Raw genomic sequence first — 15,623 nt, 5'->3', positions numbered from 1 at the left:
TTCCCGTCGAGAAGTTTGCTGAGTGCTTCCTCTGTAAAACGTGGTACAGTCTTTCTGGCTGCCAATCCCCTGATTGAACTTGGAACACATGCTGGGAAGGCATTTAAAAGGAGCACCCCACTGATTACAGCGATTACATTTTACCGGGGTGAGCGAATCAGAGACAAGCCGCCACAAGCACAGTATGAAACACGTTTTTTATGAAACATTTGTTAAAGAGGCTAAATATATAATGATTTCATAACCGACAGCGCCGGTGGGATCATCCCCAGTCTTTTTGTCGGGACGGACTCTTTGAACAAATTTCGGACAATTCTGCCCTAAAAATGCAGAAAATTAGAGATATTGTCTGTAAATCATATCTTAAAAGAATTTAAAAACAAAATACAACTTTGTTCATACACCACAAACCTGATTTTTTTTAAGGCGACTACACCTTTCAATTCAAGCTCTTTTCTTTGAAGCTCTTTCTCCATTTTAGTGTTCGTTTCCTCTGCCCTCTGAAGTGATTCTCCAGCCTTTACTCCTGCCTCCCTCAGAAGCTCCAATTCTTTTGACAGAAGTTTCACCTGTATGGTCAAGTATAGGGCAACATAGATATGTTTCTTTATTCTTTTAAGTCTAAGCTGTGGTAATATATGCGAAGAATAGAATCTTTCAACTACACATTGCTGAAGAATTGATATAGACATTAAGTAGAATGGCCTCCTTCTGCAATGTAAATTCTAATCACCGAATCAACAGTGCAGAAGGAGGCCATTCGGCCCATCGAGTCTGCACCGGCCATTGGAAAGAGCACCCTACTTAAGTCCACACCTCCACCCTATACCCGTAACCCAGTAACCCCCACCTTTTTGGACACTAAGGGCAATTTAGCATGGCCAATCCACCTAACAAATATGTAGGTACAAATATGTAGACAGATTATAGAAAAATGTAGGAGCAATAGGATGGTCGTGATGGGAGATTTTAACTTCCCCAACATTGAATGGGACTCATGTAGTGTTGGAGGCGTAGATGGAGCAGAATTTGTAAGGAGCATCCAGGAGAGTTTTTTAGAGCAGTATGTAAATAATCCAACTCGGGAAGGGGCCATACTGGACCTGGTATTGGGGAATGATCCCAGCCAGGTGGTTGAAGTTACAGTCGGTGATTACTTTGGGAATAGCGATCACAATTCCGTAAGTTTTAGAATACTCATGGACAAAGACGAGAGTGGTCCTAAAGGAAGAGTGCTAAATTGGGGAAAGACCAAGTATAACAAAATTCGGCAGGAGCTAGGGAATGTGGATTGGGAGCAGCTGTTTCAAGGGTAAATCCACATTTGAAATGTGGAAGTCTTTTAAGGAAAGGTTGATTAGAGTGCAGGACAGACATGTCCCTGTGAAAATGAGGGATAGAAATGACAAGATTAGGGAACCATGGATGACGGGGGGAATTGTGAGACTAGCTAAGATGAAAAAGGAAGCAGACATAAGATCTAGGCGACTTAAAACTGATGAAGCTTTGGAGGAATATCGGGAAAGTAGGACAAATCTCAAACGCGCAATAAAGAGGGCTAAAAGGGGTCATGAAATATCTTTGGCTAACAGGGTTAAGGAAAATCCCAAAGCCTTTTATTCGTATATAAGGAGCAAGAGGGAAACTAGAGAAAGGATTGGCCCACTCAAAGACAAAAGAGGGAATTTATGCATGGAGTCAGAGGAAATGGGCGAGATTCTTAATGAGTACTTTGCATCGGTATTCACCAAGGAGAGGGACATGGCGGATGTTGAGGCTAGGGATAGATGTTTAAATACTCTAGGTCAAGTCGGCATAAGGAAGGGCGAAGTTTTGGGTATTCTACAAGGCATGAAGGTGGACAAGTCCCCAGGTCCGGATGGGATCTATCCCAGGTTACTGAGGGAAGCAAGGGACGAAATAGCTGGGGCCTTAACAGATATCTTTGCAGCATCCTTGAGTACGGGTGAGGTCCCGGAGGACTGGAGAATTGCTAATGTTGTCCCTTTGTTTAAGAAGGGTAGCAGGGATAATCCAGGGAATTATAGACCTGTGGTCAGTGGTCGGCAAACTGTTGAAGAAGGTACTGAGGGATAGGATCTATTCATATTTGGAAGAAAATAGACTTATCAGTGATAGGCAGCATGGTTTTGTGCAGGGAAGGCCATGTCTTACAAACCTAATAGAATTCTTTGAGGAAGTGACAAAGTTAATTGATGAGGGAAGGGCTGCAGATGTCATATACATGGACTTCAGTGAGGCGTTTGATAAAGTTTCCCATGGCAGGTTGATGGAAAAAGTGAAGTTGTATGGGGTTCAGGGTGTACTAGCTAGATGGACAAAGAACTGGCTGGGCAACAGGAGACAGAGAGTAGTGGTGGAAGGGAGTATCTCAAAATGGAGAAAGGTGACTAGTGGTGTTCCACAGGGATCTGTGCTTGGACCACTGTTGTTTGTGATATACATAAATGATCTGGACGAAGGTATAGGTGGTCTGATTAGCAAGTTTGCAGATGATACTAAGATTGGTGGAGTTGCAGATAGCGAGGAGGACAGTCAGAGAATACAGCAAAATATAGATAGTTTGGAGAGTTGGGCAGAGAAATGGCAGATGGAGTTCAATCCAGGCAAATGCGAGGTGATGCATTTTGGAAGATCTAATTCAAGAGCGGACTATACGGTCCATGGAAGTGTTCTGGGGAAAATTAATGTACAGAGAGATCTGGGAGTTTAGGTCCATTGTACCCTGAAAGTGGCAACGCAGTTCAATAGAGTGGTCAAGAAGGCATACAGCATGCTTGCCTTCATCGGACGGGGTTTTGAGTACAAGAGTCGGCAGGTCATGTTACAGTTGTATAGGACTTTGGTTAGGCCACATTTGGAATACTGTGTGCAGTTCTGGTCGCCACATTACCAGAAGGATGTGGATGCTTTAGAGAGGGTGCAGAGGAGGTTCACCAGGAAGTTGCCTGGTATGGAGGGTGGTAGCTATGAAGAAAGGTTGAGTAGATTAGGATTGTTTTCGTTGGAAAGACGGAGGTTGAGGGGGGACCTGATTGAGGTCTACAAAATTATGAGAGGTATGGACAGGGTGGATAGCAACAAGCTTTTTCCAAGAGTGGGGGTGTCAATTAAAAGGGGTCACGATTTCAAGGTGAGAGGGGGAAAGTTTAAGGGAGATGTGCGTGGAAAGTTTTTTACGCAAAGGGTGGTGGGTGCCTGGAACGCTTTGCCAGCGGAGGTGGTAGAGGTGGGCACGATAGCATCATTTAAGATGCATCTAGACAGATATATGAACGGGCGGGGAACAGAGGGAAGTAGATCCTTGGAAAATAGGCGACAGGTTTAAATAAAGGATCTGGATCAGCGCAGGCTGGGAGGGCCGAAGGGCCTGTTCCTGTGCTGTAATTTTCTTTGTTCTTTGTTTAACCTGCACATCTTTGGACTGAGAGAGGAAACCGGAGCAGCCGGAGGAAACCCACACAAACACAGGGAGTACGTGCAGACTACGCACAGATAGTGACCCAAGCCGGGAATCGAACCTGTGACCCTGCAGCTGTGAAGCAACAGTGCTAACCACTGTGCTATCATGCTGCCCCACGTAAAGTGGAACCACAAATTCACAAGAATTGCCAACAAAATTTGAGCTTAGATACATCAGCTAATACAATTGGGCATTTGAAATAAAGAAGTTGATGGGGAGCATCTCCTTTCTCCTCTTGGTTCATTCCATTTCTATTCCCAATTATCCATGCTAAATCCAGTTGATTTGAAAACTAAATTTGACATGGGAGTTGAATCATGCAATGGCATCCACTATGTTCATCTGAGGTGGAGGAGCATTAGTTGGAGGAGAAGGATGGAGGGGTGGAAAAGATAGGCAAGTGGAGGGAGTTGCACCTATATTCATGTTGCATCAGCTCTAGTTGGTAAAGTGTGCACTCAGACCATTGAAAATAGTTTCAAAGGAGGCACGGTGGTGCAGTGGTTAGCACTGTTGCCTCAGGGCACAGAGGACCGGGTGCGATCCCAGGTCACTGACATGTGGAGCTGGCACATTCTCCCTGTGTCTGCGAGGGTCTCACTCCCACAACCCAAAGATGTGCAGTGGGTGGATTGGCCATGCTAAATTGCCCCTTAATTGGAAAAAAATAATTAGGTACTTTAAATTTTTTAAAAATAAAATAGTTCCAAAGGAATCCGCATACTTTTGTTTCAGATTATGTTGCAAACTTGGATCTGCCGTAGATACTCATAGGTCAGAGGTCTTTCAAGTAGGGGTAGAATCTTTCTTTTATAGAAATTGACGCATGTTGTCATGCTGCCTCAAATTACCTACTTATGTTACAATAGCAGCGTGATTCAGATCAGACAACTTGTCTCTTCAATTGTCATCTTTTTTTCAGTCTTTCTGTGGGTGTAGTGGGATAAGATATAGATCATCCAGCTGTATTATTTCCCATCTAAATGAACATACAGAGCAACAGTTATAACTGAATTTACTTGTCTCCAATTCAATTGCCGTCTGTAATGACATCAAAGTACTGAATATTAAACTCTACCCTATTGTAGTGAGCTCTCCAGCTTTTCTAACTATTTCGCTTTTAATCCATCATTCTTAACATCTTAGTGCTAGGATGCCTGGGTGTCTGTGTCCCCAAAGCCAGACTGTGCATGTTCGTGTCTGTGTTTTTCTTTATTTTAGGCTGTTCACATCCAGCAAAAGATCAAAAAGACGCTGATAAAATGGATGCAAAGCATTTACCATTTACTGAAATAAGCCAATGAATAGCTTAATATCTGCTGTCAAGGAGAAGACAATGTCAAAGCTAGCTCAGTAGTACCTCAACTATTCATATCTCCGAATTTTTCTTTGATATTTGCAGGCTATACAAGACAATATTTACAATCGTTTTTATTCAATCTTTCTGTGGAAAAATAGCTTAAAAATGTAGCAGTAGCAATTTACTGTTAGGTTCTTGCCAAACGGGCATTCAATTGACTTACATTTTTTTTAGTTTATAAAAGGTTGTCCCATGACTATTACCAAATTAGAATACCACAATGAAAACATGTTGATTAATTTATTCCAAAAACACAAATATTTAACGTTACCTACCCCCCCCCCTCCACCCCGCTTAACAGCTAACAGTAACCAAACCAACTCCCAGAAATACATCTCTGATAGAACTCGAGGGTGGTGGTTGATGGGAAATGTTCAGAATGGAGTTCAGTTACAAGTGGAGTACCACAAGGATCTGTTCTGGGGCCGTTGCTGTTTGTCATTTTTATCAATGACCTAGAGGAAGGCGCAGAAGGGTGGGTGAGTAAATTTGCAGACGATACTAAAGTCGATAGTGTGGAAGGATGTAGCAGGTTACAGAGGGATATAGATAAGCTGCAGAGCTGGGCTGAGAGGTGGCAAATGGAGTTTAATGTAGAGAAGTGTGAGGTGATTCACTTTGGAAGGAATAACAGGAATGCGGAATATTTGGCTAATGGTAAAGTTCTTGGAAATGTGGATGAGCAGAGGGATCTAGGTGTCCATGTACATAGATCCCTGAAAGTTGCCACCCAGGTTGATAGGGTTGTGAAGAAGGCCTATGGAGTGTTGGCCTTTATTGGTAGAGGGATTGAGTTCCGGAGTCGGGAGGTTATGTTGCAGCTGTACAGAACTCTGGTACGGCCGCATTTGGAGTATTGCGTACAGTTCTGGTCACCGCATTATAGGAAGGACGTGGAGGCTTTGGAGCGGGTGCAGAGGAGATTTACCAGGATGTTGCCTGGTATGGAGGGAAAATCTTATGAGGAAAGGCTGATGGACTTGAGGTTGTTTTCGTTGGAGAGAAGAAGGTTAAGAGGAGACTTAATAGAGGCATACAAAATGATCAGGGGGTTAGATAGGGTGGACAGTGAGAGCCTTCTCCCGCGGATGGAAATGGCTGGCACGAGGGGACATAGCTTTAAACTGAGGGGTAATAGATATAGGACAGAGGTCAGAGGTAGGTTCTTTACGCAAAGAGTAGTGAGGCCGTGGAATGCCCTACCTGCTACAGTAGTGAACTCGCCAACATTGAGGGCATTTAAAAGTTTATTGGATAAACATATGGATGATAATGGCATAGTGTAGGTTAGATGGCTTTTGTTTCGGTGCACCATCGTGGGCCGAAGGGCCTGTACTGCGCTGTATCGTTCTATGTTCTATGTTCTAATCGACAGCCTCGTGGCGTATTTGACCTTCTCGAGGTGCAAAAACCCCATCAAATCCCCAGCCACGCCGAGGCACTCTGTGGTGTCGCCAACCTCCAGCCCAGTAGGATACCCCGCTGTCACCATCAACGAGGCAAAGGTCAGGACATCCGTCCCCGCACCTGTCTGAAACTCAGGCACATCTGAAACCCCAAAAAATAGCCAGCAGAGGGCAAAGCTCTAGCTCAATATTTAGGGTCACCGAAATGGTGTTGAAAAAGGAACCCACCAGCTTAGAACAGGACCAAAACATGTGTACATGGTGTGCGGGCCCCCTCGAGCAGTGCTCGCACCTATCCTCCACTCCCCCGATCAGGAGAAAAGCCTCTTCAAGATGGATGATGGCGGCACCACAGGGCAGTCCAAAAATAAATCTCTTAACAAAGCTTCACACCTGAAGGTACCTAAACATGGCCGAGCCTAACTGCTCAAATTTCTCCTTAGCTCCTCGAGACTGGCAAACCGCCACTCCAAAAAGAAATCCCCCACTCTCTCCAGCCCTCTCTCTCTCTATGCACCAAATGTGGCATCTAACCTTGCCGGGCTCAAACAGGTGCTGAGCACAAATGGGAGCCAGCTTTGAAGCTGCCCCCAACTTAAAATGCTGGCGGAGCTGTCTCCAAATCTTTAGCATGGACATCATGGATTCGTTGAGTACATTGCCAGTGCAAATGGAAGTGGCGTCATTATCAATGCCCCAAAACCTGTCCCCATACATGATCCCAATTCCATCTGAACCCGGAGAGCCCCTGGGTCCCCACAGCACCCCAACACTTTCTCTGCGTTGGTCGCCCAATAATAGTACAGTAAATTTGGCAACACTGGACCCCCTAGCCTGCCTCTCCTTCTGAAGCATCCTCCCTCCAAATCCTCAGGGTTTTATCCGACCAAATAACGCCAGGAATAAACTGCTCAATCCTTCGAAAAATTGACCTGGGTAAGAACACTGGGAGACACTGAAATAAAAATTGAAATCTCGGCTAGATGTTCATCGTAAGAGGGGTTCTGGTGTGAGGTGCTCCAGATAGTGAACGCCTCCATCTCGTGCGCAAGGTTGGGGCTGATACAGCTGAAGGTGGTATATAGAGCACACCTCACAATGACAAGGATGAGTCGGTTCTTTGAGGGGGTAGAGGATGTGTGTGAACGTTGCGGTCCTGGCCAAAGATGGAGGATTACTGGAAGGAGGATTACTGGAAGGAGGTTTTTAGGGTAATCTCTAAAGTGGTGCACGTGAAACAGGACCGGGGCCCTCGGGAGGCCATATTCGGGGTGTCGGACCAGCCGGGGTTGGAAACAGGTGTGGAAGCAGATATTGTAGCCTTTGTCTCGCTGATCGCCTGAAGGCGGATCCTATTGGGATGGAGATCAACCACTCCACCCTGTACCCTGGCGTAGCGGGGGACCTGTTGGAATTCTTGACTCTTGAGAAGGTTAAGTTTGAACTGAGAGGAAGGATGGAGGGGTTCTACAATTCATGGGTGTTATTCATTATGCACTCTCAAGAATTGGATTACATCAAACATTAGGGGCGGGAGGTTGGGAGGGTTGGGGGAGGGGGACTGTATATGCTAAGAGTGACTATAGCTGATTCCTTTTTGTTTTTTTGGTTATGTTAACATGCGGGCTGTTGTTTGGGAGTTTGGTGGGAAGATGGGATTATTGTTGTTGATAAGGGGATTGACATTGTATTCGTTACTGCTTATTGTTTGTTGATGGTTGTAAATTTGGAAGAAAATGTCAAAAAGGAGGACAATAAAAATATTTTTTTTAAAAAGATGTTCACCGTAACTAATTGGACCCGGTCCGCCCTAATAGTGGGAGACTCTCCCACCTCTGCAAATCCACCTTAACTCTATCCACTAGGCTTGTATAATTCAACCTCCAAAGCTGCCCCCAGTTCCCCACCATCTGGACCCTGAAGAATTGAAAGCTAGTCCCAGTCATCCGAAACACCATTAACCTGTATTTTAACCTTTTATGTGACACCGTATTGAATCCCTTTTGGAAATCCAAGTATACTACATCTATTTGTTCCCATTTCTGTCCCATTAAGTTACATCGTCAAAACATTCAAACAAATTTGTCAAACAGCATTTCTCTTTTGTAAAATGATGTTGACTTGTTCTTATCTTACTATATTTTCTAAGTGCTTTGTTAAGACTTCCTTAATAAGGGCGGCACGGTAGCACAGTGGTTAGCACTGTTACTTCACAGCGCCAGGGTCCTGTTTGATTCCCGGTTTGGGTCACTGTCTGTGCGGAGTCTGCACCTTCTCCCTGTGTCTGCGTGGGTTTCCTCTGGATGCTCCGGTTTCCTCCCACAAGTCCCGAAAGATGTGCTGTTAGGTTAATTGGACATTCTGAATTCTCCCTCAGTGTACCCGAACAGGCGCTGGGATGTGGCGACGAGGGGCTTTTCACAGTAACTTCATTACACTGTTAATGTAAGCCTATTTGTGACAATAAAGATTGTTATTATAATGGATTCTAGAACTTTTCCAATTACTGATCTCATGCTAACTGGCCTATAATTCGCTGTCACGGTTTGTAAAGCTGTAACGCTGTAATATTTGCTAAATTCCAATCTGCAGCGACCATTCCAGAATCTAGGGAACCTTGAAAAATCATAGCCAGTGCATGCACTATCTCTGCAGCAGTCTCTTTTTGAACTTGAAGAGGTAGGGCATTAGATCAGGTTTTAATTTCTAGTGTTTTGCCAGTACCTTTCTGTGCTGATATGAATTACCTTAAATTCCTCATTCTTATTAGCCCATAGTTACTCTCCGCCCCCCCCCCCCCCCCCCCCCCCCCCCCATTTCTTGCATGTAACTTGTGTGATCTTCTGTGAAGACAGATTCAAAATATTTGCAATTTCCTTATTCCCATGATAATGTTTCCCTGTCTCTGCTTCTAAGGGACCAATGTTTACTTCAGGGGCTCTATTTATTTTTATACACAAGTAAAAGCTCTTACAATCTGTGTTTATATTCATGGCTGGATTACTTTCATTATTTTTTCCCTTTTGAATCATCTTTCTAATGGCCTTTTGCTGGTTTCTAAAACGCTTCCAATCCTCAGATTTACTACTATTCTTTGTAACATTAGAAGCCTTTTCATTTAATCTATCCATAACCTCCCTAATATGCCAAGGATGGACATGTCTTGCTGAGCTTTTGTTCTCAATGGGATGTATTTTTGTTGAACATGTTAAATAGTTCCCTTAAATGTTTCCTATTGTTTAGTTACCACCATAACTCCTCACTTAATGTTGTAACTGCGTTCCTGAAAAGTCCAACCTTAAATGAAACAACATTAAGCGAATCAGATTTTACTATTACAACCAGTGTAAAAGATGTAGTTAGGTTCTGTAGGGCCTTTCCTGTCAGAAATTTAAAAAAACTTCACACCCAGCAATTTGTAAAACTGTACGTTCATGAATGAAAATATTTGGAAAATGTCCCGCTCGCCAAACCTCATGCTTGCCAATCCTCTTGATTGCCACTTCTCTCTTCCGCTCTTCTTGCTTGCCACTCCCTCTCCCAAACACTCACTGTGAGCAAGGGCTCGAGGAGATACAGGAAGAAGCGAGCAAGAGAGTAAGAGGGACTGTAAGCGTAAGAGGCAGAAACCAAAGGGTGCACTTTCGGTGGGGCCAAGAGGGAGTAAGTCGCGCATTTGGTGGCGCTCGCTCCGGTCAAACCTTTAGACCTTTTCCCCCAACTTTTTCGAACTTTTGAGCGCTGGAGGGGAAAACAACAGCACTGTAGATTTGGATCCATACAGAGTTGTATGGACTTAAGGAGTAGAAGGGAGCTAAAACAGACGAAGAAGGGGCTGAACAAAGGTGGTGTGGAAGTTCAAGTGGGAGGAAAGATGGCCGACGAACGGACCATGGAACGGACGGTCCAGACAGCACTGGGCAACATGCTGAAGGTCATGAAGGAGAGCTTTGTAGCACTGAAGCGGGATAATTTGGAACCGCTTCAGAAAGCGGTGGAGCGACTGGACCAAAGGCTGGACACCCAGGATAAGAAGGTCCAGGCATTGGAGAAGACAGTGGAGGAGCAGGCGGATTTCCAAACGGTAGCGGACGTGGAAATTAGAAAGTTGAAGGAGCAACAATCAAGGCTGATGGACAGGCTGGAGGACGTGGAAAATAGGTCTCACCGGCAGAATCTGAGAATCATTGGGCTCCCGGAGGGGGCCGAGGGAGTGGATGCTACGGCATATGTGGCAGACATGCTGCAGAAGCTGGTGGGGAATGATTTCTTCCTGTGTCCGTTGGAGCTGGACAAGGCACACAGAGTGCAGGCGAGGCAGCCGTGAGGGGGGGCCCCCTCCGGGCGATGGTGGTCAGGTTCCATAGGTTCGTGGACAAGGAGCGGGTCCTACAGTGGGCCAAGAACACGAAGAGCTGCTTATGGAACAACAGTGTCCTGCGGATCTATCAGGATCTGAGCCAGGAGGTGGCCAGAAGGAGGGTAGCCTACAGACAAATTAAAGAGATCCTGTTTAAAAAGAGGGTCAAGTTCGGGCTAGTTTTTCTGGCGCGGCTCTGGGTCACATACCGGGGACAGCAACATTATTTTGAAGACCCGAAGGAAGCGATGGACTTCGCTAAGGGGCATGGACTGGTGCCAAACTGAGGACCCATGGACTCGAGTTAGAGTGTTTCAAGGGATGTTTGCATTTGTTTGTGGATTGCCCTACGTGTTAGCGATGTCGTTCGGCATGTTCTTTTACTTAAAATTTGAGGTGTTCGTGTGTTTGTTTTTGCCTGTTTGAAAGTTTTAAAGTTAAAGTCATAGTTAAAGGTTAAGGTATTGGGTGCTGGGGGGCTGTACGGGTTTTTTTTGCTATTTTTCTGGTAATGTTGGGAGGGGGGTGGGTGGTCACGCCCACCTCATTACACAGTTTGAATTGCACTATTGTGGGGGCGAGCTTTGTTCTTTGTTTGTTTTCTCTCTGTTTCGGTCCCAACAAGGCTGTTCTGTTAGGTTACGGGGGGGGGGGGGGGGGGAGCCAGGTCTCCCATTCGGGGCTTGACGCTAAGACCAGAGGGGTCGCGATCATGATTAACAAATGGGTTCAATTTGAGGCGGACAGCACAGTTGCGGATGGGGGTGGTAGATTTTTCATGGTCCGGGGAATGCTTGGGGGGGGTGAGGGTGGTCCTAGTGAATGTTTACGCTCCAAACTGGGATGATGTAGATTTCATAAAAAGGCTGCTGGGGAAAATCCCCGACTTGGATTCGCACAAGTTGATTATGGGTGGGGACTTTAATACAGTCCTTGATCCCGACCTGGTTCGGTCGTGCTCCAGAACGGGCAGGGTCCCGGCAATGGCAAGGGAACTGAGGGGGTTCATGGAACAAATGGGGGAGTAGACCCCTGGAGAATCAGGCGGCCGACGGGGAAGGAGTTCTCGTTCTATTCGCAGGTTCACAAGGTTTATTCTCGTATTGACTTCTTTATTATGAGTAGGGACTTTTCGGAGAGGGTGACGGATACAGAATACTCGCCGATCACTATTTCTGACCATGCTCCACATTGGGTCGACCTGCAGGTCTACAAAGAAAGTCACCAGCGCCCACAATGGAGGATAGAGGTGGGATTGTTGGCAGATGAGGGGAGGTGTGAGAGAGTGGGGAAATGCATGCAGAGCTACCTACAGGTCAACGATACAGGGGAAGTCTCAGCAGCGGTGCTCTGGGAGGCGCTGAAGGCGGTGGTGAGAGGGGAACAGATCTCAATCTGAGCCCATATGGACAGAACGGACAGGGCGGAGATGGACAGACTGGTTCACGAGATGATACGGACGGACAGGGAATATGCGGAGTCCCCGAGGGCAGAGCTACTTAGGGAACGACGGAGACTGCAGGTGGAGCTGGGGGCGCTATCCACTGGGAAGGCTGTAGAGCAGCTCAGAAAGGCAAGGGGCGCGGGGTATGAGTATGGGGAGGAAGCCAGCAGAATGCTTGCACAGCAACTTAGGAAGAGGGAGGCAGTCAGGGAAATAGGGACGGTAGTGGACGGGGCAGGGAACCGGGTTCAAGACCCAGCAGGATTGAACAGGGTATTCAGGGACTTTTACAGCAAGCTGTACACCTCGGAACCCCCCACGGGGCCGGAGGGGATGAGGAGCTTCTTAGATGGGCTGACCTTCCCAAAGGTGGGCAGGGGGATGGGTAGAGGAGCTGGGGGCTCCGATTAGGGCTGAAGAAGTAATGGGGGGCCTGAAGGCCATGCAGTCGGTAAAGCCCCAGGGCCGGACGGGTATCCAGTGGAGTTCTACCAAAAATTCTCGGGGATAGTGGGGCCGTTGCTGGTTAGGGTGTTTAACAAGGCGAGGGACAATGGGGTGTTACCCCCGACGATGTCGCAAGCCACCATCTTGCTGATATTAAAACGGGATAAAGATCCGGAAGACTGTGGGTCCTACAGGCCAATCTCCTTGATTAAAGTTGACACTAAACTGCTGGCCACGATCCTGGCGTCCAGAATCGGAGACTGTGTACCGGACGTGATTGTGGAGGACCAAACGGGGTTTGTAAAGGGCAGGCAGCTGATAGCCAACCGAAGAAGGCTACTCAATATGATTATGATGCCCCCGGAGGGCAGAGAGGTGGAGGTAAGTGGTGGCAATGGATGCCGAAAAGTCTTTTGACCGGGTGGAGTGGGACTATTTATGGGAGGTGCTGGGACGGTTTGGGTTTGGGGAAGGCTTTGTGGACTGGGTTAGACTGCTATATCAGGCCCCGGAGGCTAGTGTAAGGACGAACAGGACGACATCGGAGTATTTTCGACTATACCGTGGGACAAGACAGGGATGCCCCCTCTGTCCATTGCTGTTTGCGTTGGCCATAGAACCGCTGGCAATTGCTCTGAGAGCAGCAAGGGGATGTAAGGGAATGGTCAGCGGCGGGGTAGAACATAAGGTCTCTCTCTACGCGGATTACCTGCTTTTGTAAGTGTCGGATCCAGTGGCAGGGATGGTCGGGGTTATGGAAATCCTAGGGGAATTTGGCTGGTTTTCGGGGTATAAGTTGAACATGGCAAAGAGCGAGATGTTTGTGGTGCAGGCAAGGGATCAGGAGAATAGGCTGAGGGAGCTACCGTTTAGGCTGGTTGGGGAAAGTTTTAGGTATTTAGGAATACAGGTGGCGCGGGACTGGGGCAGGATGCATAAGTTGAACTTGTCTAGGCTGGTGGAGCAAATGAGGAGCAAGTTTCGGAGATGGGATGGGCTCCCGCTGTCACTAGCGGGGAGAGTACAGACGGTGAAGATGACGATCCTCCCGAGATTTCTGTTTATTTTTCAGTGTCTCCCTATTTCCATTATGCAGTCCTTCTTTAAAAGGATCAATAAAATCATCCTGGGATTTGTTTGGGTGGGGAAGTCCCCGCGGGTAAAGAGGGGGATGCTGGAGCGGAACCGTAGCGAGGGGGGACTGGCATTGCCGAACCTCAGCAACTACTACTGGGTGGCTAACATAGCCATAAGGAAATGGATGGTGGGTACGGGGTCAGTTTGGGAACGGGTGGAGGCTGCTTCGTGCAGGGGCACCAGATTGGCAGCCCTGGTCACGGCTCCTCTGCCGCTCCCGCCGGCCAGGTACTCCACCAGCCCTATAGTGGTGGCGGTTCTGCGGATTTGGGGCCAATGGAGGAAGCATGCGGGGGAAGTGGGAGCGTCGGTCTGATCCCCAATATGCGACAACCACCGATTTGTCCCGGGGAAGATGGACGGCGGGTTTTGAGCGTGGCGGAGGTGGGAAGGATGGGCGACTTGTTCCTGGAAGGGAGCTTCGCGAGCATGAGGGCGCTGGAGGAGAAGTTCGGGCTGGCAAGGGGAAATGACTTTCGGTACTTGCAGGTGCGGGATTTCGTACGTAGACAGGTCCCGTCCTTTCCACGCCTTCCACCAAGGTTGATCCAGGACAGGGTAGTTTCCAGGGGAGAGGTAGGATGGGGAGAGTCTCGGATATTTATACGGAGCGGAGGACACAGGGACCGAGGAACTGAAACTCAAGTGGGAGGAGGAGCTTGGTGGGGAGTTGGAGGGAGGCGCATGGGCAGACGCTCTGAGGAGGGTAAATGCAACCGCAACATGTGCCAGGCTCGGCCTGATTCAGTTCAAGGTAGTTCACCGGGCCCACATGACGGTGGCCCGGATGAGTAAATTCTATGGGCTGGAGGACAAGTGCGCTAGATGTTCAGGAGGACCAGCGAATCATGTCCACATGTTCTGGGCGTGCCCAAAACTCAGGGGGTACTGGCAGGGATTTGCGGACGTCATGTCCCGGTTACTGAAAATAAGGGTGGCGATGAGTCCAGAGGTAGCGATTTTTGGGGTGTCGGAGGACCCGGGAGTCCAGGTGGGGATAGAGGCCGACACTGTGGCCTTTGCTTCCCTGGTAGCCCGGCGACGGATACTGTTGTCCTGGAGGGACTCAAAGCCCCCAAAGACTGAAGTATGGCTGTCGGACATGGCAAGTTTTCTCGGCTTGGAAAAAAAAATCAAGTTCGCCTTACGAGGATCACTATCGGGGTTCGCCCGGAGGTGGCAACCGTTCATCGACTTCTTCACGGGGAACTAATCATCAGCAGGGGGGGGGGGTAGAATAATGTAGAGTAGGGGGGAAGAATAGGCGGGTCTATTGGCGAGAGAGGAACTGTTATTTGCACTGTTTTTGTAATTGATATTTGCACACTAATGTATATTGTTACTGTTTACAATGCCAAAAATACCTCAATAAAATTGTTTGTTAATAAAAAAAGAAACCAAAGGGTGGCCAATGGGAGGGTTGGCAAATGCAAAGGTCTCAGAATGGGGGGGGGTCCTGTGAGCAGTGATGCTACTCCAAAATGGAAATTAGGTCATCTGATGCTGTGTCGGCCCCATCATGACACAACACTAAAATGGAATTTCCGACACTAAATGCTCATTCTGCCCTATTATATCTGCAACGTGTAAATGGAATGACTTAAAACCAGGCAACTTAAAATGATGACTTACTGTACTTACCCAATCAACCTTAGGCAGCTCTCCCCTCATTACTATGTAATTGGATTTGTTTAATTCAAGATTCTTGTTGGTCATGTCATTCAAATTTATGATGGAATTAAATTTTATTATGATCACTATTTCTTAGTGGGTCGTCTACTATGACATTACTAATTAACTCTGCCTCATTGCTCAGTATCAGATCCAAAATAGCTTTATCCTGAATTGGTTTCACAATATAATATTCCAGAATTGTCATAAAAGCATTGCTCCAGAAACTATCATAAAAACATTCAAAAAGCTCCTCTACCAGACAACCTTCGCCAATGCAAATTCCCTAATGTACATAAAGATTGACAACTATT

General features: G+C 47.0%; 1 protein-coding gene across 3 annotated transcripts in view; it reads right to left on the bottom strand.

Annotated features, from left to right (window-relative positions):
• The window catches only part of ccdc57 (coiled-coil domain containing 57), a 288,211-nt gene that overhangs the window by 189,967 nt on the left and 82,621 nt on the right, over positions 1–15,623 (bottom strand). For all 3 annotated transcript variants that reach the window (XM_072483406.1, XM_072483407.1, XM_072483408.1), the window contains exon 5: positions 412–569. In XM_072483406.1, coding sequence (XP_072339507.1) covers positions 412–569 — 158 coding nt within the window. The remainder of the gene's footprint in view (positions 1–411; positions 570–15,623) is intronic.

This window comes from Scyliorhinus torazame, chromosome 18 (genome assembly GCF_047496885.1).
Source record: "Scyliorhinus torazame isolate Kashiwa2021f chromosome 18, sScyTor2.1, whole genome shotgun sequence".
NCBI classification, from domain to species: domain Eukaryota; kingdom Metazoa; phylum Chordata; class Chondrichthyes; order Carcharhiniformes; family Scyliorhinidae; genus Scyliorhinus; species Scyliorhinus torazame.
Note: the sequence above shows the minus strand (reverse complement) of the source record. Positions and strands in the feature narration are given on the sequence as shown.